The sequence below is a fragment of the Cheilinus undulatus genome, linkage group 3, assembly GCF_018320785.1.
Source record: "Cheilinus undulatus linkage group 3, ASM1832078v1, whole genome shotgun sequence".
NCBI classification, from domain to species: domain Eukaryota; kingdom Metazoa; phylum Chordata; class Actinopteri; order Labriformes; family Labridae; genus Cheilinus; species Cheilinus undulatus.
In genome coordinates, this window is record NC_054867.1 from 28,902,246 (window position 1) to 28,924,427 (window position 22,182).

Genomic DNA, 22,182 nt, shown 5'->3' on the forward strand with positions numbered 1-22,182 from the left:
AATTGTCCTTTTTTGAACAATTTAAGACATTACAGCTTACATTTTCATACAACTTCTCGTGAAAAATGATAAATAAATAACTTGAAAATCATTACACATAGAGTTTTAGGTATCCAGCCACCTCTGGCAGTTCAGGTGTTTAAGATAAGGAACAGTCAGTCATCTTCAGGATGGTTTATTTTAGAGTCATTTAGAGGGATGTTATTATACTAACTTAAATTTTAAACTACAGAAAGTATCAAGGTCACATTTTCAAGGAATACTTTGACATTATGGATGAGTTTATGGTCTCTGGGCCAAGTGTGCATAAAGCCATAACTCTTTGGGAGTTTTAGGAGTCATAAACATGACTTTCAGCCTGGCAACCTACTGTACGTTGAATCAAGCCCTAAGAAGTCACGATGATTAAATAGAAAAATAATAACACATTTTACATACTTATGCATAAATATGTTTGAGCACAAAAAATGTATATACTATTTGATATTTGTAGTACCAAACAACAACAAAGGGCTACAACACTCACATTCAAACACAGTACATACGTATATACAAACATATACAGTACATACAAAGATATAACACAAACATGTAGGTATATTACTTGGTGATACACATAAACAAACACAGAAATGTCTGACTGACTGACAACAGGTTTGACAGCACAAACACAGAGAATCAACAATGTCGACAAAGAGACACTCGCACTGTAGGCTCTGAAAAATCTCTGCTGTGGGAGGGATAAGCACACAACAGACAGCAGGCACAGCTGCATGCACGATAAGCAGACTCAAGCCAATCGAGCAGATCGACAACAGAGTACTTGGAGTGCACCCAATTTAATATTCCCCCTCCTTTTGTACACTGGATCCTGGCAGGGGCTTTGGTGTGGGACTTCTTTTCATCTCCAACAAATCTGTGGTCTTTTGCATGCTCAGAATTCAACTTTTAAACTTAGCTCTTGGGTTTGAAGCTGACTCTGTAGGGATAGGTGGTCTTGATTAATGTTACATGACAAGCAGATCAAGGTTTTGACTTTTATCCTAAACTCCAGCTGTATCCAGCCAATAGAAAGGAATAAAGATTAAAGTGGTGACATTTGCCCAAGAGGTACGTGACGGTGTGTGCATCCTGCTGTAATCTCCTGTTGTAGAATACGGATTTTAAGAACTATCCCCCTCCTCCCTTTTTGAATTTAATAGCACAGATTTCTCCCAGCCCTCCCTCCTCCAGAGTCAAAGCATGCCAGCCAGCAGCACAGCACCTACCGGTCTGCCCAGTACTCCGGGGAACCCAGGCAGGCCCTGAACAGGATGAAAGACAGAGGAAGGTTGATGACAGGGGGGGTTGGGGGACAGAGGGGGGAGAACAGTGTTGAAAGGACACAAAAAAGGAAATGGACAGAGATAAGGCACATATCAGGTGAGAGAGAAAGTTAGGGAGTGAGTATTCAGCCGAGCAGCTGCAAAAGGTTACTGTCTAACAATCTATGAAGCCTCGGCACAAAAGTGGGGAAAGGAGAGCTCCATCATTAGTGTCCACAGCCAACTGAATGGTTTGCTCTGAAGTTCAAGCCTGGAAGAAGGCCCATCTACTGGGTTTACTGGTTACTCACTGGTTGGCCTCGAGGACCAGCAGGCCCTGGGGGGCCCTACTCGAACATGGAGGGAAGGAAGACATAAAGTGTGAGGCAGTGCTAAGTAAGTCCTCTCTTACATTAAATCCTCCTCCCAACCATGCAATCATATCAGACTGTACACTTTAACAAACAGAACCATTGGGGCTCAACAATCAGTGTGTATATATAACTATAAAAGTCCTAAACCCTAGGCTAGAATCATAACTAGGTGTATTTTAGTTTTTAAACCAATTTATATTTGTAAAGCATTATCCATAAAGAAAAATATAAAAAGAAGAATATCAAAAATGGACTGATTGAAGCACATGGTCAACTATACATCATCATTCTCATAAGACAAAGGAACACTTACCATGTCTTTTGAAGGACTTATTCACTAAACATAAATATATACATATCTCTTAACCAAGAAAGTTGTTACTTTTTAGATTTTTAAAATGGACAATATTGTAAATTTCATTATAGGTCACATCCCACTATCCCACTCACCGGCTTCCCATCCAGACCAGGTTTTCCTGGTTCTCCTGGTGTTCCCTGTGATGACAAACAAAGGTAACAGTTTTTATAAAAACACAAAAGGTAAAGAGAAGAGATGTTTGTAACAACAGTAAGGATTAGAGTAACAGGGTAATTTACACAAGAAAAAAGATAGGATATGATATGATACAATAAAGATTAGACAACCCTCGACAACCGTAATATCACAATACAGTGATTTAAGGATTATTGATACATAGCAAGACAATCATGTGATAAATCACCAAAAATATTCACTAATAAATACAAAAAGACCTTTAAAATGTAAAGTGCAGGATGAATGCATTTATTTATTGCACTTTGGTACGAGTTTCACCTTTTCCTTAAGGCTGAAAGACATTATCACACAGTGCTCTCCTTTTATTATATCGTCAACTGCTTTTCTAGTCAATTAACCTTGGTTCATGTCAAAAGCTCCACTATAAGAAATAGAGCAGCAGTGTAAATCTGTTTCAAGCAATGTATTGTCTTATATCAACATATTGCTATTTAGCACCTGTGAGCCAGCTCACCTGTGCACCATCACGCCCTCTTTCTCCAGACTCTCCTCTGTCCCCTTTATCACCACGAGGTCCAACAAAACCCTGTAAGACCATAGAGTCCAATAAATACATATATTACCACATCTTGATGCTTGACCTGACATTTTTATTGACAAGAGTAAATGCATTATGTCTCCATCTGACCCGGTCTCCTTTTGGTCCCGGAAGTCCTGCAGCACCAGGCTCTCCCTTTTGTCCCGCAACTCCAGGGAGGCCTCTGGCCCCAGGCGTACCAGTCAGGACTGAGTCAGCAGATGCTCCCTAAAGTAGATGAACAAATAAATTTACATTCTTTGTGTCAATATCTAGTAAGAGCGGACTTAATATGGTTCTTCTGCACCAATAAAAGAATCATAAGGGGCTCACCTTTTGACCTGGTGGGCCAGCTGGTCCTGTCAGCCCCATTTTACCCTGAAAAGAGCAGGAAAGTCTAAGTACAAGATGGGAACAATTGAATAAAATATGAAATTAAGAAAGACCAAATTCAATAGGATAAAATAGGATATGATACGATACATTATGATGCACTTTCTAATCCCCAAAAGAAATACTGTCTTGGACTTATAATACTACAGCAATTTGAATACGAAAACAAAAATAATTCAGTGTTAACAGAGGAGCAGATATCTGCATTTTAATCACTTGTTCAGTACTGAAATTGCACATTTCTACATAGTAAACAATGTAGGTCACTATGACTGAAAAACCATTAACCTATTGCACAAATCCTATAGAAACACTGTGATTTGTTGTTCAATGATTTCTTACCACAGCTGAGTTCATAACTGTGTACTCTAAATGTGCTGCTCAGTTCAATCCCCCTGATATGAATGACCAAAGTAAGAACTTTATCAGAAGCACTTACAGACTCCCCTCTGTCTCCTTTCTCGCCTCTCTCCCCCTAATAAACAAATAGACATGATATGAGCAGGATCAAGTTCAGTCAATGCAAATCATTTTTTTTAAATAAGACTCTCCTTTTCACCTTGTCTCCTGGTCTTCCAACTTCCCCCAGTTCTCCTGCTCTCCCTGGCACTCCTGGTATTCCAGGCTTGCCTGGCTCTCCAGCAGGCCCAGGGGGTCCCTCTGGCCCTCGCTCACCAATAGCTCTTCCTGGAGGCCCAGGTGCTCCTGCAGGACCCCGCTCTCCTTGGTCCCCTTTGCCTCCTCTCTCCCCTGGTACACCACGTGCACCCTGATGCAGCATGGGAAAAGGACATCATAATAACATGTCAAGGTTTTGAATAAAACTCGTATCATAAAGCGACAAACTTTGAATTGCATCATGTAATCTAAACCTGAACTTGTCTCACAGAATTCCTTTAAAGCATCCAGGATGCTCTCAGTCGGACTTACATCTGCACCAGATGGTCCTCTTAGTCCAGGGTCACCCCTGCCTCCTTTTTCACCTTTCTCTGCCTTCTGCACTGTAGGGATCGGTGGTATGTCTTTCCTGTCCACCACCACCTTCAGATCAGACACCTATGTGCACAACAGAGAAAGAAAAGGTAGAAGTTTGTGATTTCACTTAAATGTCATCTCATCACCTGGAAAACTGCTTGCAATCTCTGTCTTTTGTATAAATATTCTCCTAAAATGCTAATTGTAATGGAAATTTTAAAATGAGCATGAACTCTTAAATATGTGGTTTACAGGTGAAAATAGAAAATTCCATTTGCAAGGACACTTAAGAAAGTCAGTAAACTCTGTCAGAGCCAAATTTATCTGCTAAGACTAACAATTCAAGCATAGACCTACATAAGTTACGGGTCTGTGAGATTGAGCCCTCAGATAGGGAGAGTGATGAAGTACAAATACTTGTGACTATACTTTCTGCTCATAGTACCTATAATTGATCTTCAACAAAGAATGTGTACTTTTATAAAGTCTGCAAGCCCTACATGCTGTGGTAGTTTTATACATCTTGCAGTCCCATTTTTAGGAAAATCTCATAGTTTGACTGCGGCTGCTCTGTTAATCCTTTTTCACTGGATTGAAGGTTTTTTCAAAACTAAATGAGTTTTCAGACACAAGATACAATAGCAAAAATTAGTTACAACTGATGTGTCCATAGTACTTGACATTGGCAAGACAAATGGAGCAATATAACTTTCTTTACAATTATAGGCAATTCACCGAGGGAGGAAAACTATTTCAAATATTGTCCTAAAAGACAAGGCAGCACAGCTGCTTATGAATATTTGATGTGAATTAGTAAGGTTTTTTAAATAAAAACTTAACTTCAAACAGTTAATCTACAAAACATTATTCCAAAATTTGGACAACTTTTCTTTTTAAATAATAAAGGAGAAAAGCTGTTAAAAAGTGATGCTACAAGCGCGGACTGCAATCACACAACAGTTTTGTGCAGTGGGAGACAAGAGAGCGTCATGGGGTAATGTAAGCACACATAGATGGCACGGCAAAAATCAAAACTCCTATTGATCATCTAGTTGTAATGCCACTCAGTTTGTCAATGAAGTGTGAAAACAACTGCGTGCCTGCTTCTCATCTTCACTGATCTGTTTATCATAAACAATAAACACTTTATGTTAGACACGTCTGTAAATACATACTTTCATTGTTTGTTTATTTGGATAATAAAAATTTTATGTCACAGTTCACATCATGACATAAAATTTATACTTTCACATTAATATAAATACACAAACATAAGACACTACATCACATTGCACAAACAGTACACAACAAACATTTTAACAATATCACTGACTCCAATAAAGTCAAAGACAACAGACACCACATAAAAGCCCCTAGTGACTCTTTAAAGAATAGGTGTTAGCAAAAAAGCCTATGTGGCTAACATACTATCAAGAATTGGTATAAGCTACTAAAGTTTCTTTCCCTGGGCTCAGGTGTTTTGTTTTTATTTTTTGGTCTGGTCTAAGCACTAGTTAGGCTTCAATCGTGCTCATCTCAAAAGAGACTGTATATATGACAAAAAGAAAATACCTTCACCTAAACTTTGAAAGGCACAAAATACTGAATTTGTCAAAAATCATTAAAATATGATTTTGTGTCGTCCACTTACCTGAATGCCAAGGCTAGCCAGAGCTTTCTGCACATCCTGCAGGAATGATTCAAAAACATTGTTAATGATAAAATAAAATGACTGTTAATGTTTCCACGAGCCACAGTGCGGTCATGGCAGGTGATGAGTGGCTGATGTCTCACCACAGCTGTTCCCGGTTTTCCAGGCACTCCGTCCTCTCCCGGGTCTCCCTGCCATCAAAAAAAAAAAAAGTGTGAACAAAAAAAATACATAAAACCTCAATCATATCACTTTCACTTTAAAAGAGATAAAAGTTTGACTTACAGCTTCACCTTTTAGGCCTGGCAGACCTCTGTCCCCCTGAAATGAAACAGATAGAAGGTCAAAAAGCAGACTAAGTGGTTACCAATGTAAAGCAAAGTAAAATCAATATAGACAGCCAGGACTTACTCTGGCTCCCACAGCTCCGGGTATCCCGGGTACGCCCTGAAGGACAGAGCAAGGACAATGATAAAAACGTCAACAGATAAGAGTGTTGGAGGGACACAGCGTGCACAGACAGATGTAGATAACAAACACATCTGCTGCTACGGAGATGCAGCAGGGATAACAGCACCACACAGAATCTAATATTGCTCCTGTCTGATGTTTCAGTAAAATTAACTTTCTCTGAAAATCTGCAAAAAAGAACGATTCTATGAACAACAAAATTCACTGCAGAGGAGCTGTTTTGTTTTGTGAGGATGATTTTTATCCTCTATCAATGCACAAAAGCCCTGAGAGGCTCATATTATTCCTTGCAAATAACACTGCAGGAGAATCTGTAATGTGGGTGTTAAAGTGCAAAATGCATTTAAAGAATGTAATTAACAATAATAAAGCCATGCCATGCTCACTCACAGGGGTTCCAGGAGGACCCTGAGGACCAGGAATTGGTGCTGCTTCAGCTCCTTTGACATAAACAACCTGAGAGACAGAGGCAGTGTATGGATCAGAAAATTGGACAAAGAATCATCCCTGTCCATTATACGAACAACTCTATAAAAAAAGGACAAGACAAGTCCAGCATTTGTGCAGTCCAGCATTAAGAATATAAAATATTTAAAGCCTCTTGAAACTTGGCTTGAAATAAATATAAAATTTCAAATTTGCTACCAAAATTTGATGTGTCATCAAGCATCCACACAAATCTGAGTGAAATAAACATCTCTAGCTATGAGAAAACCCTGTTGAAAAACATCTTTTTTTGGTAGTTAGCCCATTTCCTAGGACAGCAAGGGCACATCAGCTCACAGTTTGACTGAAAGTCACTAGGAAAGTTTTATCAGTTGAGTTCATGCACTTCAAAAGTTTCCCTCTAGATCCTGATCCTCTATATATCCCATGTATTTATAATAAGACCGAATAGCAGACTGACACTGCTGCTATGAGTGACTGGTAAAGCAGTAGGATGAATGCGTGGATGGGTGTAGGATTTGATAAATAACAAAAGGGTAAGTTGTTTATTTGTTAAGATGATACAGAATGAACTTAGCTTAAATTCAAAGGAGCAGACTCAGTGAGTAGTTTTGTTGCACTTGTGTGAGCTTGTGTATTTTATGACTTGTAAGATATCTTAAAGAACTTTCCAACTTACATCCAATTTTAAATATGTTTCAAAAACCAAACAAATAAAATTGAAAATAGGATGGAGTTTCAGTCATAACATTTTAAAGCGGTTAAAGTGTGTAGATTTGATCGTAGAAATCATAGTGAGAAGGTTATTGTGGATTTGGGTTACCTGGGACTTTATAATAGAATACAGAAAATCTGACACCAGATATAAAAATTTTTAAGACCTTTTTCAAGACCCTCTCAATGAATTTTAAGACCCCATTGCATGGTGGCACAGTTATGTGCATGTTTTGTGCAGATTATTAAATAAAAATGTGTCAGCACAGTCAAGAAAATGCAGGTCTTATTTGTTATATCAGTATGCAGGTAAAGCTTTCTTTGAGATGCTAGTAGTGCTAACAGTGATAACAGACTCTGTGCTAATATTGTACAAGGCAAAAGCTTTACTGCAAAACTGCTTTTTATTTACAAAATCCTGTAAAATGTTTACAAGTATAATTTCTCAGTTAACTTGCATTTATCAGACCTTTACGTGCACCAGCATTCAGTCAAATAGTACATGGTAGCTAGAGACACAATGATGCAATGATAGCTCAACAGGCCAGAACATATAAAATTTAATGTAAAAAGAAAAAAGCCAAAAAAGTAGCCCATAACCTCTTTTGGCAAATATGAAAATTGAAAAAGCCAAAAAATTTAAGAACTTATGGTCTCGCATTTAACACTTTTTAAAAGCCTTAATTTTGCTAAATTAATTTATTAACATTTAATAATTTTTAAGACCCTGCATATATCCTGTATAATTCCTGTATGGAACTTCTGGTATGTGCTGATTTTGGTTTCCCCCTGTGAACAAAGCACTCAATCTTGTCTCAAATTGTCTGTACTTTGCTGTTAATAGAAAGGATGTTTTTTTTAGTCTGTTGTAATTACTTCCTCTGACATCTACCATACAGCAGCATTTGCAGGCGTTAAAAAATTCTAGCTTATAAAAGTCAGTCTAGTCACTGACAGTCTAAACTGCTTTTTTAAGTCACAAAGATTCATCAGTATTAATTTGAGTTTGGTTCTTTACAGGAGCTTCAATAGCTCAAGAGTGACATGTTTAAAAATGCAAATGTACCGGTCCAGGAGGACCAATGTTTCCAGGTACTCCAGGAGATCCTACTGGTCCAGGGGGGCCCACAGGCCCAGAAATGCCTCGCTCCCCTTTCTGCCCATCACGGCCCTGTAAAAGAAAACACATACACACTCGATTACACAACTGCACAGGATTCCTTCCGCTTGTGCTATAGCAGAGGCTAATCTATAAATTCAAAGCAGGTGGCTGCTGCCACCCCTCCTCTGATGTTCTGGAGATAATTAATATGAATTTGCACATGAAAACAGCTCTCTGACATTTGGCTCCTCACTGGATGCCTCTCAGAAGTGTTTCCCCCCTTAAAGGCTGAGCTTGATCATTAGAGGCGAGTGAATTTATATAGCTTCTTCTGAGAAGCCTATTGATTCAGCAGTGAGAGAGGGTGTGATGGTAATGTCAATGTCAGAGCAAACTACAGTTGATAAATACACACTTGAGGGGGAAAGTGATGAGGGGAAAAGAAAGGAGGGAAAGCTGATGTATAAAACGATAAAGACCATGAAGGCAGGATCAGTACAGGGAGGAGGGGGGAGACAGGGCAGGTTAAGTCTGACAGGAAATAGGTTAGAATCAAACTGACAATAAAACATAAAGAGATAATAAAAAAGGTGAACTGACATCTCTTCCAGCTGCTCCCGAGTCTCCTTTGTCACCCTGCAGATATAAAACAGAGATAAGATCACAGAGAAAAAAAAAACACAATGAGCACAAATATTATAAACTGAATTTAATTACTAGCTTCATCATTACGAACATCTATTCTACTTCTATACTTTAAGAGATCACTGAACATGACAACAAAAATGTTTATCGAGGGACAACTGTAACTTATTAACCCATGGCGAACACCACAGCTTGTTACCTTGGCTAAACATATGTAAAAATTAAGCAGTGTATCCTACTTTATTTTTTTAAGATTTATTTGGGGGCTTTTAATGCCTTTATTGATAGAAAAGGACATTAGATTGAATCGGAAACAGGGATGAGAGAGTGGGGGAGAGACATATGGGAAAGGAGCTGAAGGCACACATACATGGGGCACCACCTAACTACTTGGCCATCTGTGTCCCACAGTGTATCCTATTTTCATTCAGACCGGACGTATCAAGAGATTATAACTAGAATTAAATAAGATTCAGGAGGATATATGGGGGAAATACAATAGATCTGTCAAAAACTATTTTTTATTGTAAGATAAATGGCATTATTTCCCTTTAAAAACAATAAAACCTCGACTAAACCTTCTCTCTGTCCCTGATAATGGTATAAAGTGATGAAGAGCCACAAACCTTTCTCCCATCTTCACCTGGCACGCCATCCTCACCCTGTAAGTCAGAGCAAAATGCATTAAATACTCTGCAGAACACACTGAATAATGGCCAGTCCACTGCAGGAGCACTCAGATAATTCAGTGCCATTATGCCATTATGCAGCAGAACCTGAAATAAAGGTCTCTGCTGCTCCTGATCAGAAAACATCACTCACAGGACAGAGTACACATCAAGACCATTCAGATAAGATAAAGATGGAGACACATACTGAGAGAAAGCACAGGCATTCATATCAAGATTCATACTCGGGCTGAACAAAATGAACATCTAAATATGACAGTCGGGTTACTTTTATAATGTGTATAAATTAGAGTTGAGATACCATTTTTCCAGGAGTACCAGGTTTGCCATCTTCTCCTGTTTTACCCTGTAATAAAACAGCAAAGATGGGGTTAAACAACTAAGTAAAAGTGGTCAGACAGACTGCAATCAAAAGCAACAAATAGAAAAATAAAGGACATAATGAATCTTGAAATTCTAATGGTTGTGTTTATATACTTACAGGTGGCCCTTGAGCACCTGGGGGCCCAACAGGTCCTGGGGGGCCCTGCTCTCCTCTTAGTCCAGGTAAACCCTAGTAAATAAGATTTAAAAAAAGCCCTTAACATGGATTATTAAATCTCACTTTTAGCTCAACTTAATGTCTAATGAGGAAAGTTAAGATTTCAGTCACCTAAGAATACTGTTACAGGGATTAAAGATGTTTTTATAGAGTCAGTAGAAACATTTAGATAGTTATCACTTGGAGGTGTTTGTGTTGGATTGTATGAAATCCATGCTGCAATTTGTTTTATATTACAACAGCAAGAGCAGCTATGTTTCTTCTTCTTTAACCAGAACTCAGACTCTTTATCTGAACTGTAAGTTGAGAAGTTGTGGACTTTCAGAATCATAATTATAGTCAATATTACATAATAGTTCCTTGTGAAACTGGACTGTGAATGTCTGTCCCTACTGCTGGCTTATGCAACAAGCCACAGGAGTGAGGACTGAATATTGACACCTCCACAGCACCCTCTGCAGTACGTACAGATCAAATGTTCGTAAGACAGAGAAATTCAGGGGCCCACTTGTTAACATAAACATTTGTACCACCATGTAAATAAGTACAACCAAACATACTCAGCTTTTACTTGAACAGACTACTGATATTTAATACAAATTAGTCTCAATAATTTTGAATAACAAAAGTAGACTTACATCTCTCCCAGGATCACCCTGTTTTCCAGGATCACCCTATCAGATAAGGAAATAAAACACTTACATTCAGCATCTACTTAGGCTCCACTCTTCATATGCTGTGATGCATGGCTGATAAAAACATGCAAGTACCCTCTGACCAGGCGGTCCGACAGCACCTGGTTTACCATCAAGCCCAGAACGTCCATCTAACCCAGAAGCTCCTCTTTCTCCCTGATCACAAAGGAAAGTTTAGAGACAGACATTTTTACCAAGTCCTCTGTTTGATATTTGAAAATATATACACTTGGTTATGTATACAAGCTTGTGAAGACAGTCAAACCTTCTCTCCGGGTGCTCCTCTTTCTCCTGTGTCACCCTGAAAACAATAATTTCCAACATTACCATTTAAAGTCTTGTAAGGGAGAATGATTCAGATATTTACAGAGTCTGGTTGAAGTAGAGATACAGTGACTGAAAGCAAACTCACTCTTGTGCCTGCAGGCCCGCGTTGTCCCTCAGGGCCCTTCACAGACAGCAGGGAAAGAACAGGAGGTCACAGAGGATCAGCAATCACACATATTTAATCAACAGAAGAAGAGCTCAGCGCACATACAGATGAATATACTGTACTGAAGCTTATCGGATGCTCATAGAAGCATTCACAAACCACAGGAATGAGGCAGACTCACTCTGAGGCCTGGAGCTCCGGAAGTCCCCGCTTCGCCTTTCTGACCTTTACCACCATGCTCTCCTGGGTCGCCGGCTTCGCCCTGGGAATCACAATGACGCAAGTTTCTTTAGCTGAGCTTCTTCTTTACCCCTTCATTTCTACTATTAGCTTACCATGACATGGCTGATTTATTTAAGAGAGTTTTTTTTTCATCAGGCCTCTGAAATAGCACTACTGAGACTGGATTAGGGAGAATACCCTTTGCTCTTCACAGATTCAGTTCGTACCCTTTCTCCTTTTTCTCCTCTCAGCTGGCCCTGGATGTCAGCCTGTTGAAAAGAATACACAGGAGATTAAATTTAGCCACAGAATTGTCAGACAGTGCATCATAAGGTAAAAAGAAGCTGTAAAAATGTCTTATTCTGAAATTTTGATTTGCTTTGAGTATTTATTTTTTGTGTTACAATATATTAGGGCTGCCAAGATACCAGAATTTTAAACTTCAATTTGACAGTAGCACAAGTCAAGCAAGACTGATACTGATTGGATACCGCAGCAACAAAAACAGTCCTTGATAGCCAATATTTGGTTATTTTTTTAGTTTACAATAACCAAGAATTGCAAGCAAACTCCAGCACACTGTCTAAATATCAAACACACATCCACATTTTTGCCATATTACCAACACATTTGTGTAATTAAGACAAAAGTCAACATTAGAAACATTACTGGTAGATAATTTCTTCCTCATCATGTGAAACAGGTGTATTGTTTTAGGCTTTGGACTTTTTCAACAACATTGTTCATCAAAATTATGGAGATTGTATTGAGTTGTATCAAAATAATAAACAATTATCTGAAATTTTGCCAGCCTTACGAAACATTGTAGCATACTCACCACTTTTCCTGGTGGCCCTGGAGGACCTTGAGGGCCCTTAAAGAAGAGAATGAGATTTATGAATTTATTGAGCAATCATAAAAAGTTATAAAAGAACAATCCAATACAGTGGAAAAACAGACCATGTCTCCTTTCTCTCCTCTGGATCCAGCAGGTCCAGGGCTGCCCTGTGATCGAACACAGATCAATAAAGACACTGAGCAGCTGACCTCCCTTACTGTTCCATCTGCCAAGGCCTCAAAAGAATAACACGAGAATCTATTGAACATCTGTCTGTGTGATGAAAGATAAATGTACTTCTCACATTTCGTCCATGCTCTCCTGGGTCTCCCATGTCTCCCTTCTCTCCCGGTCGTCCTGGCTGACCAGCCAGTCCCTGAGGGGAGGAGGGATGTCAACAAAAATGTTAGTGAACTGAACTTTCCTTTAATATGCCTTTGTAGTTTTAAAAGTTTAACAATGAAAACATTTTAAGACTATTTGTCATTGAGAGTCCTACCCTTAGTCCTCTCTCTCCTGGTTTCCCCGGAAGTCCAGACTCCCCCTGAAGAAGGAAAACACAAAAATGTAAATTCAAGAAAGAAATATCCCAGAAAAACAACCAAGAAAAACTATATAAGAGCTAGGTAAAGAGATCATACTTACAGGTGTGCCCTCATCGCCCTTCTCTCCTCTCTCTCCCTGCAAAACATAAACATTTATTGATTTAAACATGGAGAAAGCCTTCGTGGCATTATGTTTGAACACGGCATGAATAGAGAACAGTGAAACTGAACAAGAGAAACTGAGAAGATTGTTTTTTACCTCTTAAAAGGCATCATTATTGAAAGAAGCATGTTGGGAGGAACAAAAGAAAGCTTAAATATGACCATTTGAGAACGGAGAAAGACAAGAAGAACAATAGCTGTTTGGCTTATTTAAAACTGAACAATGTTGTATCCTAATTCTCATATCAAGAAAAACTAGAACATGACAGAACTCAAAACTGTCTTCACAAACTTACCTGCTGAGTTCTCTGAAGTGTTCACACGATTTGCCAGGTTTAAAGATAGTATCAACTTGATAATATTCAGCCTTAAGTCTTTTAAACTTAGTAACTAATCATAACCCAGCTGATTTCACTCCTTACCACATGCTAGGAAAGCTAAATACCAAACAGAAGTAAAGACAGAAAGCCCACGGATAGCCCACGAAGGACACCGGCTCTTCTCCTTCCGCCAAAGGACAAAATGAGCCCTGCTCTCGCCCAAAAAGCTTAATCTTGACATTATAAGACTTTTCACTTGCTGGAACTGTGGAAGGAACATTAATAGACTGAGCTCTACTCACTTCTGGATCTGTTGAACATCAGACTTTAATCACACACCATAATCACTAGTAAGAGGCTTAAATCTGGGCATAACAAGCTGTAGGAAGCATTTCATGGGGACTAGTTGAAAGCTGCTTTTTTGCCATATTGTCTCTTCTTTTGTGTTGTTGATTTGTTTCGTTGTGTCCACATATATCCACCTTCCCCTTCATGTATATTAGTGACTGTCATCAGAATTAAAGTTCAGCCACTAGGTTTTTGTGTAGTAAAGTTACCTTACTGAATTTGTTGCTGTGAGCTAGAGTTTCATTCTTTGCTATACAGCTTTCGTTTTTCAAAGTCTGTACTGCTTTGGCCTCCTGGTGGCCATCCTTCAGGCCTGCACCAGTCCCATCCCCCATCTCTCCAAGTATCCTCCCAGCTGCCCCCTCCACGATGCATGTAGTCGCCCCTGGCGTCTGGAACAGCCCAGTACGCTGTGAACTGGATCAGGCCCAGGGGAGGGCACTAGGTGCTTGTAAAAGCGCAACTGCTGTTCCCGTATCAGGCAGCTGACCCTTCCCATCCTCACTCTCCTGAGCACATCAGCATTAGACACACAGTCTTCCAAACAATACCCTGAAGATATGTTGTCACAAAGGAGTTTAGTCGGCACCTCTGGCCATCAGTCAACGTCCAGGTCTCATAAGAGTAAAATAAGACTGGAAGAACCAAGGACTGAAAGACTCTGGATTTGGTCCACAAAGTCCACCATCTTTAAAGTGACATTTGTGAAACCACATTTGACTCAGCCATTTTAAGACTACCAGTCATCTCATCTCTCTCTTACACCTTCACCATGTTCTGCTTTGCAAATAATGTGTTTGTTGTTTCCTACATGGTGGTGCCCCGTTATTTGTTGATCTTGATTAATGATTGTATTTCAAGGTTCAAGGTTTACATTATTATCCCTGTGAAGGGCATTTGTTAATTTATTTATGTGATTCATTACAACAATTAGCATTTTTATCTTAATTATAACCAAAATCTAGCTTTAAAACCCCAACGGCGAGCTGGCTGGTGGGACCATAAAGTTGAGACCAACATCAGGCTGATCTTCGAAATGTCAAAGATCTCTCAGATTGGTACAGGTCACAGCAGAACATATACTACAAAAGTTCAAAGACTATTTTGTTTGATTTTTTGTGACATTTTATCTCGCTATCCCTTCCTTTTACTGATACTTTACATAAATCATGATGTTCCATCTTTATTGCATCAAACAACTAGTAAAAATAAAACTACTATCAAAGATGTACACCTGTCATAAATCTGCATGATAATGACAAACTATCTTGACATAATCCATATTTGTATCATAGTTTAACCCACAACTCACCTGTTACCACTAAGAAGGTGTGGTTTATAATCTATACAACCGCCACTCAGCAGGGAGAACTCTTAATATTTTGGCCTCACTCCCAGATGGGTGTAACACCATTCCTCTTAATATACAGTCTTGATCTGAATGAAGCCATATTCCACACACTTACATTTTTCCCAGGAAAGCCAGGTTTTCCTGGTGATCCTGGCTGTCCATTCTCCCCCCTCTCTCCTGTTTCACCTGCAGCACCCTGAAGAAGAATTAACATTAGAACACATACATAAACAAATAAACACAATAAATAAAAACAAACAAAAATGTATCTTTTTTCTCACCTTGGCACCTGGCCTGCCATTGATACCAGCTGGCCCCTGGGGGAAGGAGCACATGTTTTATGTATTTTTGGTGGAAGAGGTTTTTTGGGGCATGACTTACACTGACAGGTGGCACAAGGGAATAGCTTCATGAATAAGAGGATGCTGTTGCCCAAAATACACTGCAAAATCTGTGAACATTATGAATGTGCTTTCTGTCGTTGTGATTAAGAGGTGTTGCAATGATCTCACTCTCTCGCCTGGATCTCCTTTGGGTCCAAAAACACCAGACCCTCCTAACCCTGGAGCACCCTGGGAAAACAGCAAAAACAGAAAATGTCATTTTGATGGAGGCCAGATTGTAAGTTTACAACCCACACACCAAAAAATGTTTCTACAGGGTCATCGCCCCCCAGGTTGCTCACTCTTTCTCCTTTCTGTCCTGAATCTCCTTTTTCTCCCCTCGGCCCCTCAGGACCTGTGGAACCTCGCTCACCCTGTGAGAGAACAGCCGAGGACAGAAGCCCATCAGATCGACAGTTTCTGTGTCAGTGAGCAGTTGTCTGTGAACAGAATTTTATGACTCACCTGTTCTCCTTTCTTTCCTGGAAAACCTGGAGTCTGCATAATTCAAATAACACAGTAAAGACAGGTCACATCACACACAAAGACTGTCCCGTATACTAAAAGCACATTTGAAATGAGACAATGAGCATAAATCATGATTTTTTTTCTCAGCTGAGAACTCACACTCCTGCCAGGCTCCCCTCGTGCTCCTTCGTTTCCCTGAGAACAGACAGGTTCACTTATCCTCTCATCATGGTTTAGAAAATTCATCACATCAGATTATGAAATGTTCCACGATTGAATCACGTTCTCATTGACCTGCTGCTTCTTGTATGATTACACTTAATTGAATCAGTCTCACCTTTTCCCCTGGAGGTCCACTGGGTCCTTGTAACCCCTGATAGCAAATGGAAAGACACTTTCATGACAGCAGCTATGCATTCGTAACACATTTTAACAGTCAGAGCATGTGGCAAAAACAAAAAGACCTCTCAGTGATGCCATTAGTCAACACAACAACACATCAGTCTGTCACTCACTCTTAAACCTGGTGTTCCTGCAAGACCCGGCTTCCCTTGGTCCCCCTGAGAGAAAACATCAGTCACATAAAGGTTTAAAATCCCATCGAAAGCAAAGCTGTCTACTGCTTAGGTTCTGAAAATTAAAGCTGAACCAACATTGCTGCACTCACTCTCTCCCCAGTTTCACCAGCAGGTCCTCTCTCTCCCTGCAAAGAGAGACAAATGCTGAGCCACAGTTCAACAAGAAATTTGCAAGTATCCCACTAAACAACTCATCTGTGAGCAAACTGGACAACCTGTCATCGTTTCTATTGTTACTGGTGTGTTATTTAAGAATTAAAGACCAAAGGACCTCATGTGACTTTATGTTTGGAGCCCCTGCATCTTACACCAAGAGGGTTACAGTCATGCTAAAGTATTCTGGTCCACAAAAAGTGCATTAGATATGTTTTAATATGTATACCAGCAGTAGTACCGGCCTCTGATAAAACGCTATCAGTATGTATAAAGTCAAAGCAGTGGTCTAAAAAACTGTTTCCCCTGAGAAGAATCAACTGGTCCCAGGCTAATTACTATGTCTGGATAACAAAGGACTAGCAGTACTTTCAAGTTGATCACAGTTAGCACAATGCATTGGTGGCTTTAAATCAGTTTTTTAAATCATCCAGTACTCTAGTTTTAAAAATATCCAAATAAGCTGCAGTTTTTAAGATCATTTGTAATTAGTATAGTTAAAGCTTCTTCATCAAATATATATGTGTTGTAATTTATTATTTGCTGCATAAGAAAATTAAAGTAGATTCTTGTGCATTTTTGTAAACTTTCATGTCAACGTGTAGTCACTGTCTGCAAAGATTTAAGTAGGCCCTTCCAGATTTTTAACACTGATATAAAAGTGGCAAATGAGAGACTATCTTGATAAATTTTTTTATAGGTTTCTACTGGTTTTATTTTTATCAGTATTGTTGTTTTATCTATTTTTTCTCCTTTTTGCATAGGACTTTAAGTAACATCAACGGTATAGATTTTGATTTTTGTGTGACCCAGGAGGAGAAGTTGCAAATTTGGTCTAGATTAAAGTCGCAACAACAAGAATGTAGTCAAAATTTCAAGACTAAGTCAAAATGTTGAATAAGTTGAAATACAATTTCGAGATTAAATTCGAAATGACGAGAAAAAAGTTGTGTTTATGTGCTAAAGAGAAAGAATCTCTTTGTTGTTAAATCCAATAATGAGGTATAGTTTCACATGTTCATTGACATAAAGCATAAGGCATTTTGTAGAGACAGTCACGATAACCTTGTTATTTTCTTAAATACTCATACATCAAAAGAAGAGACATAACAGCTCTCGTCTCTTTTCCTCTTCCTCTCTGTCCGTTCTAGACTTATTTCTCATCATTTCGACTTTAATCTGGACTTGCCTAAAATTATTTTCTCCTTCGAAGGTGTCCCTAATCCTCTTCCGTAGGATATGATTTAAAAAAAAATAAAACTACATGGTCACTTCCCCCCAATGGTTTTATTTTTGTCGGAAAAATTAGCTTTTCCAAGAAATGTACAAAGATTTTTATGATTCTGCTTGTTGTGCACAACCATTAAATTATATTCACATACTGACATCAATTTAATATGATAAGAATAGGAAAGGAATTTTGGAAGAGCTTTTTGAGCTGATTTAGTTCAGGCACATCAGGCTCTTTGCAGCAAATGTTATGTTCCCCCCTCCCTCTCCCTTTTTAAATAACATTTATTTGAGCGTGATGAGATCCACATCAAGCTCAGCATCTTCTTCATTATCATCCCAATTTGTTTCATTTTGTTGAATTTCCATGTTCACTTCCCTGTGTCAAACTTTAATTTGCAGCATGGCAGTGTAACTGTGAAAATTGATCATCAAGTCATTCAGACTGTTAAAACCCACACAGACACTCACAGACACAGACATCTCTGAAATCAAGTAACTCACCCTGTCTCCCTGTGACCCAGGCTCACCTGGCTGTCCTCGGTCACCCTGACAAAACAGAGTGCTAGGAGTCATTCTTCTATTTATAGCCTGAAAAGAAGTTGTTTTCTTTCCTTAATCTTACCTTGAGACCAATTTCCCCTGGAGGTCCACGGGGACCCTGAAATACACAAACACAATGCATTACTGTACAAGTATCCTATCAAAGTCATTATGTTCTTGTCTTGTTTGTTTACATGCATGCCTCTTTTAATTTGCTGGGTTAGTTAGCAGGAAATATAAAGTGGAAAATAACATTTTTCACTTAAAGATGGGTCAACACAGAACTGAGCTGGTTGAACCTTGACAGAGCCACTATTTGGCTGTGTATATCACACTTTAAATTACCGGAAATTACTCTTTTTTACTGTAAGTTAGAGTAATGGAGTTTTTCTTTACAATATGCATCTACTCATACACAGACTACTGTTTTCCATAAAGCAGATGTTAAAAATGCTTGAATAGTATTTAAAATTCAGCCACCAGGGGTAGAAACAAAAACATAGTATGAAAAGTACAGAGCAGTGCTACCCAACTCTGCCCATCTCCGCTGTTTACTTCTTGTTTTGAATTGAGGACTCTGTCCAATAAAGCAGCCCCTCATAAGGCATACTTACTAAATGGAAAGCAACGTTTTATTTCCATTCATAAATTTCCCATAATAAGGGAGAAATGCACTCATAAAGGCACTTCCAGGTTTGCTTTGGAGGCAGTTCTAGAATGTGCATGTATGCTGGAAGAAACACTAAAGCGCATGTGCGTTCTGGGACTGATCCAGCACAAACACAGAAGTGCCTTTTTTAAGTGCATTTCTCCCTCATGATAAGAAATTTTTGAATGAAAACAACATGACAGTTTTCTGTTTGGTAAGTATGCCATTAGGTGCAGTTTTATTGAAAAGAGTCCTCAATTCAAAGCAAGAGGTAGTATTGAGAGGGAGGCCGAGGAGGTGCGCGGTGCTGAGCATTGCTGGTCTTAAAATGCAGAGTATGAGGGGTCCTTGTTATGGAGGGGAGTTGAACTCACAATTTCTCTATCTTTAGAAAGTTTAGGAACTATGTGAGATACTTTAAGACCTCAATTTAAATATGTATATTTAACATTGGAATGGTCACTTTTAAATCAATAAAAATATTTCACTGCAGAATTTTTATATCTTGTATCTTTAAGATGCCAAATCTCTGACACCCTCTCACTCAAAGACAACATGTCAAGATTATGCAGACTAGAGATCTTGCAAAGTTACTAACTGCCAGCCTACAACTACAGACCATTATGCATAGTTGTCTATAAAAATACCATCAAGCTGATTCATTAAAACCAATCCACAACATAAAAAAATCTAAATATCTGCTGGCCATTCATTTTTTAACAACAAATCATTTCAAGCTGATCTTTTTAAAGATGTTTTTTTCTTTGCAAGTACATAAAAATATAAAACACATCACAGTCAAATAATCACATGCACTGTCTAAAAGACTAAAAATTGTTAATAAGACCCTGAATATGTCAGCTAAAAGTGTTACACCTGTTCGTAATCAGCATAACTTCTCCCACTCAGGATGTAAGGTGAACCACATGTTTCTGTGCCTCCCCACCATGTTTAACAGTTTCCTGTTTGGTAATGGTAAAAGTGCTCCTATTGGCTGCTGTCACTGGTCACTTCATTGAGCAACGCATTTTGCAAGAGAAAGACTGAAAACCTGCAATAGTGTTAAACTCAGATTGAGTTTTATGGCCACCTTACAACAAATGGCTGAGATCACAGGGGCGTGTCCATAGTCCAGCAAAACTGATGACTTTTGTGTTGTGTGTTTTGGACATTGGTCTGTGATTTTTAAATCATGTGAAATGTTTTTAGGTGTAAGGACAGCAAATGAATACATTCTGCCATCTACTGCATACTCAGCATTTATCCATAAAAGCATTTGAGTGCCCTAAATATCTTGTACTTCAGCACATTTTGAATTGCTAATGTTTAAAAATCCTATGAGTGATTAACTGCCTTAATACTTACACTCATTGCGTGCAGACATATTTTAATAGCATTTAATAGCAACAAAGCAAATAAGTGATATCATGCAGAATCTGATGAGATTTGGCATAATGATGGTGCTAAATGAATTACAATGAAGACAGCATAACTGTGATCATTTGAAATCTAAAGTCAGTGGATTTTATATTCTAAAAATTTCTGTATGATTATATTTTACTTTAAAACCACATCTGGATGCAGATGTAGATAAAAAGTATTGAAATATTGATCCATTTTCAAGGATAGTCCAGACATGAAAGAGGTTTCTACTCCTTGCTTTTCAGTGCAATGTGAACAACCTACCCGGTCACCAGGCTCTCCCCGCTTGCCTGGAGGTCCAGGTGCACCTTCACCACCATCTCCCTAAAAGAAATAAGCACGAGCCATTTCTCTCAGATAAAAACCTCACATGCACAAACACTCATTCTCTGAATCTCTCTGCTGCTACCTTGTCTCCTTTGCTGCCCTGTGGTCCCTGCAGCCCTTGAGGACCCTGAGCCCCCAGAGCTCCTGCAGCACCCTGATAATAAAAATGCAATTAGCAAATGCAAAATACACACCCACACAGCACACCCAGTTTGTCTGCAAACCAGACATGTCAGCAGATTGGTAGTGATTGACAGCTCTTACTGGTGAGCCCTTCTCGCCCTTGACGGCCACTCCACTGCCAACTCCTGGAGGTCCCTGTCAGCAAAGAGAGATAAAAACTGAGGATCATTATGCGTGTGAGCTCCTCTGGACATTCCTGCACAGAGAGGACAAGTTGCTGATGGTGTGACTCACCCGCTCTCCTGTGTTGCCCTTCTCCCCCTGCAGAAAAATGGAGACAAACCCAAACAGGATTATTACAAATGTTAAAGGGCACAAAATAAACATATCACCAAAAACAGAACGGATTTATTGAAATAATTAAAATAATTAATGGGATAAACTTTCAATACACAAAATATGTACACCTGACTTTACTGGATAAAAACTGAAACTACTGTTAATGTTAGATTACACAGATTAAATATTCACTACTAAACTTTTAAAGTTGTGTTCAGCAGATTTTTACAGGATCTGTTTGTCTTTACCAAAACATCTTCATAATGCCTCCAAGTATCAGACTCAAACTATTTCTGGATATGATGAGAAAAAGAGTTTGTGTCGTTTCTCTCTTCTCAGATTTTTAAACAAATATGGAATCATTAAAATCCCTGATAAATTTGTCTATTTATAATCTTTAAAACATTGAAAAGAGAGAGTGTAACTGAACTTCCCTCTAAATTAAGTTTTTCTACAACAATTGCATTAATTGCTGAAAAAACACATGGCCCAATGCTGCCATCATGTGCACAGTCTGGAAAAAGCAGTTAAATCTTCAGCAAGAGTTAGAGCAAACAAAACACACTTTCATTATAATAAGGACTCATTTATTTTCCTTGAGAAAAAAATCAATTGATAAATATATTTTCCCCGTTATTGCAATAATCAAATTCACATGCCTGGTTGACATAACA

General features: G+C 38.8%; 1 protein-coding gene across 1 annotated transcript in view; it reads right to left on the bottom strand.

Moving 5' to 3' along the window:
* col7a1 (collagen, type VII, alpha 1) overlaps positions 1 to 22,182 on the bottom strand; it is a 92,187-nt gene that overhangs the window by 37,243 nt on the left and 32,762 nt on the right. Inside the window, exons 37-80 of the mRNA XM_041783577.1 lie at positions 21,464 to 21,490; positions 21,311 to 21,364; positions 21,129 to 21,200; positions 20,984 to 21,043; positions 18,731 to 18,766; positions 18,610 to 18,654; positions 16,812 to 16,847; positions 16,660 to 16,704; positions 16,482 to 16,517; positions 16,304 to 16,339; positions 16,142 to 16,174; positions 15,979 to 16,050; positions 15,806 to 15,865; positions 15,575 to 15,610; positions 15,409 to 15,489; positions 13,213 to 13,248; positions 13,067 to 13,111; positions 12,872 to 12,943; positions 12,690 to 12,734; positions 12,568 to 12,603; positions 11,957 to 11,998; positions 11,689 to 11,769; positions 11,487 to 11,522; positions 11,340 to 11,375; positions 11,150 to 11,230; positions 11,018 to 11,053; positions 10,320 to 10,391; positions 10,140 to 10,184; positions 9,776 to 9,811; positions 9,105 to 9,140; positions 8,469 to 8,573; positions 6,632 to 6,697; positions 6,182 to 6,217; positions 6,056 to 6,091; positions 5,914 to 5,961; positions 5,771 to 5,806; positions 4,075 to 4,200; positions 3,704 to 3,913; positions 3,584 to 3,619; positions 3,085 to 3,129; positions 2,863 to 2,979; positions 2,689 to 2,760; positions 2,129 to 2,173; positions 1,269 to 1,304 (exon numbers count right to left, since the gene is read on the bottom strand). Coding sequence (XP_041639511.1) covers positions 1,269 to 1,304; positions 2,129 to 2,173; positions 2,689 to 2,760; positions 2,863 to 2,979; positions 3,085 to 3,129; positions 3,584 to 3,619; positions 3,704 to 3,913; positions 4,075 to 4,200; positions 5,771 to 5,806; positions 5,914 to 5,961; positions 6,056 to 6,091; positions 6,182 to 6,217; positions 6,632 to 6,697; positions 8,469 to 8,573; positions 9,105 to 9,140; positions 9,776 to 9,811; positions 10,140 to 10,184; positions 10,320 to 10,391; positions 11,018 to 11,053; positions 11,150 to 11,230; positions 11,340 to 11,375; positions 11,487 to 11,522; positions 11,689 to 11,769; positions 11,957 to 11,998; positions 12,568 to 12,603; positions 12,690 to 12,734; positions 12,872 to 12,943; positions 13,067 to 13,111; positions 13,213 to 13,248; positions 15,409 to 15,489; positions 15,575 to 15,610; positions 15,806 to 15,865; positions 15,979 to 16,050; positions 16,142 to 16,174; positions 16,304 to 16,339; positions 16,482 to 16,517; positions 16,660 to 16,704; positions 16,812 to 16,847; positions 18,610 to 18,654; positions 18,731 to 18,766; positions 20,984 to 21,043; positions 21,129 to 21,200; positions 21,311 to 21,364; positions 21,464 to 21,490 — 2,478 coding nt within the window. The remainder of the gene's footprint in view (positions 1 to 1,268; positions 1,305 to 2,128; positions 2,174 to 2,688; positions 2,761 to 2,862; positions 2,980 to 3,084; positions 3,130 to 3,583; positions 3,620 to 3,703; positions 3,914 to 4,074; positions 4,201 to 5,770; positions 5,807 to 5,913; positions 5,962 to 6,055; positions 6,092 to 6,181; positions 6,218 to 6,631; positions 6,698 to 8,468; positions 8,574 to 9,104; positions 9,141 to 9,775; positions 9,812 to 10,139; positions 10,185 to 10,319; positions 10,392 to 11,017; positions 11,054 to 11,149; positions 11,231 to 11,339; positions 11,376 to 11,486; positions 11,523 to 11,688; positions 11,770 to 11,956; positions 11,999 to 12,567; positions 12,604 to 12,689; positions 12,735 to 12,871; positions 12,944 to 13,066; positions 13,112 to 13,212; positions 13,249 to 15,408; positions 15,490 to 15,574; positions 15,611 to 15,805; positions 15,866 to 15,978; positions 16,051 to 16,141; positions 16,175 to 16,303; positions 16,340 to 16,481; positions 16,518 to 16,659; positions 16,705 to 16,811; positions 16,848 to 18,609; positions 18,655 to 18,730; positions 18,767 to 20,983; positions 21,044 to 21,128; positions 21,201 to 21,310; positions 21,365 to 21,463; positions 21,491 to 22,182) is intronic.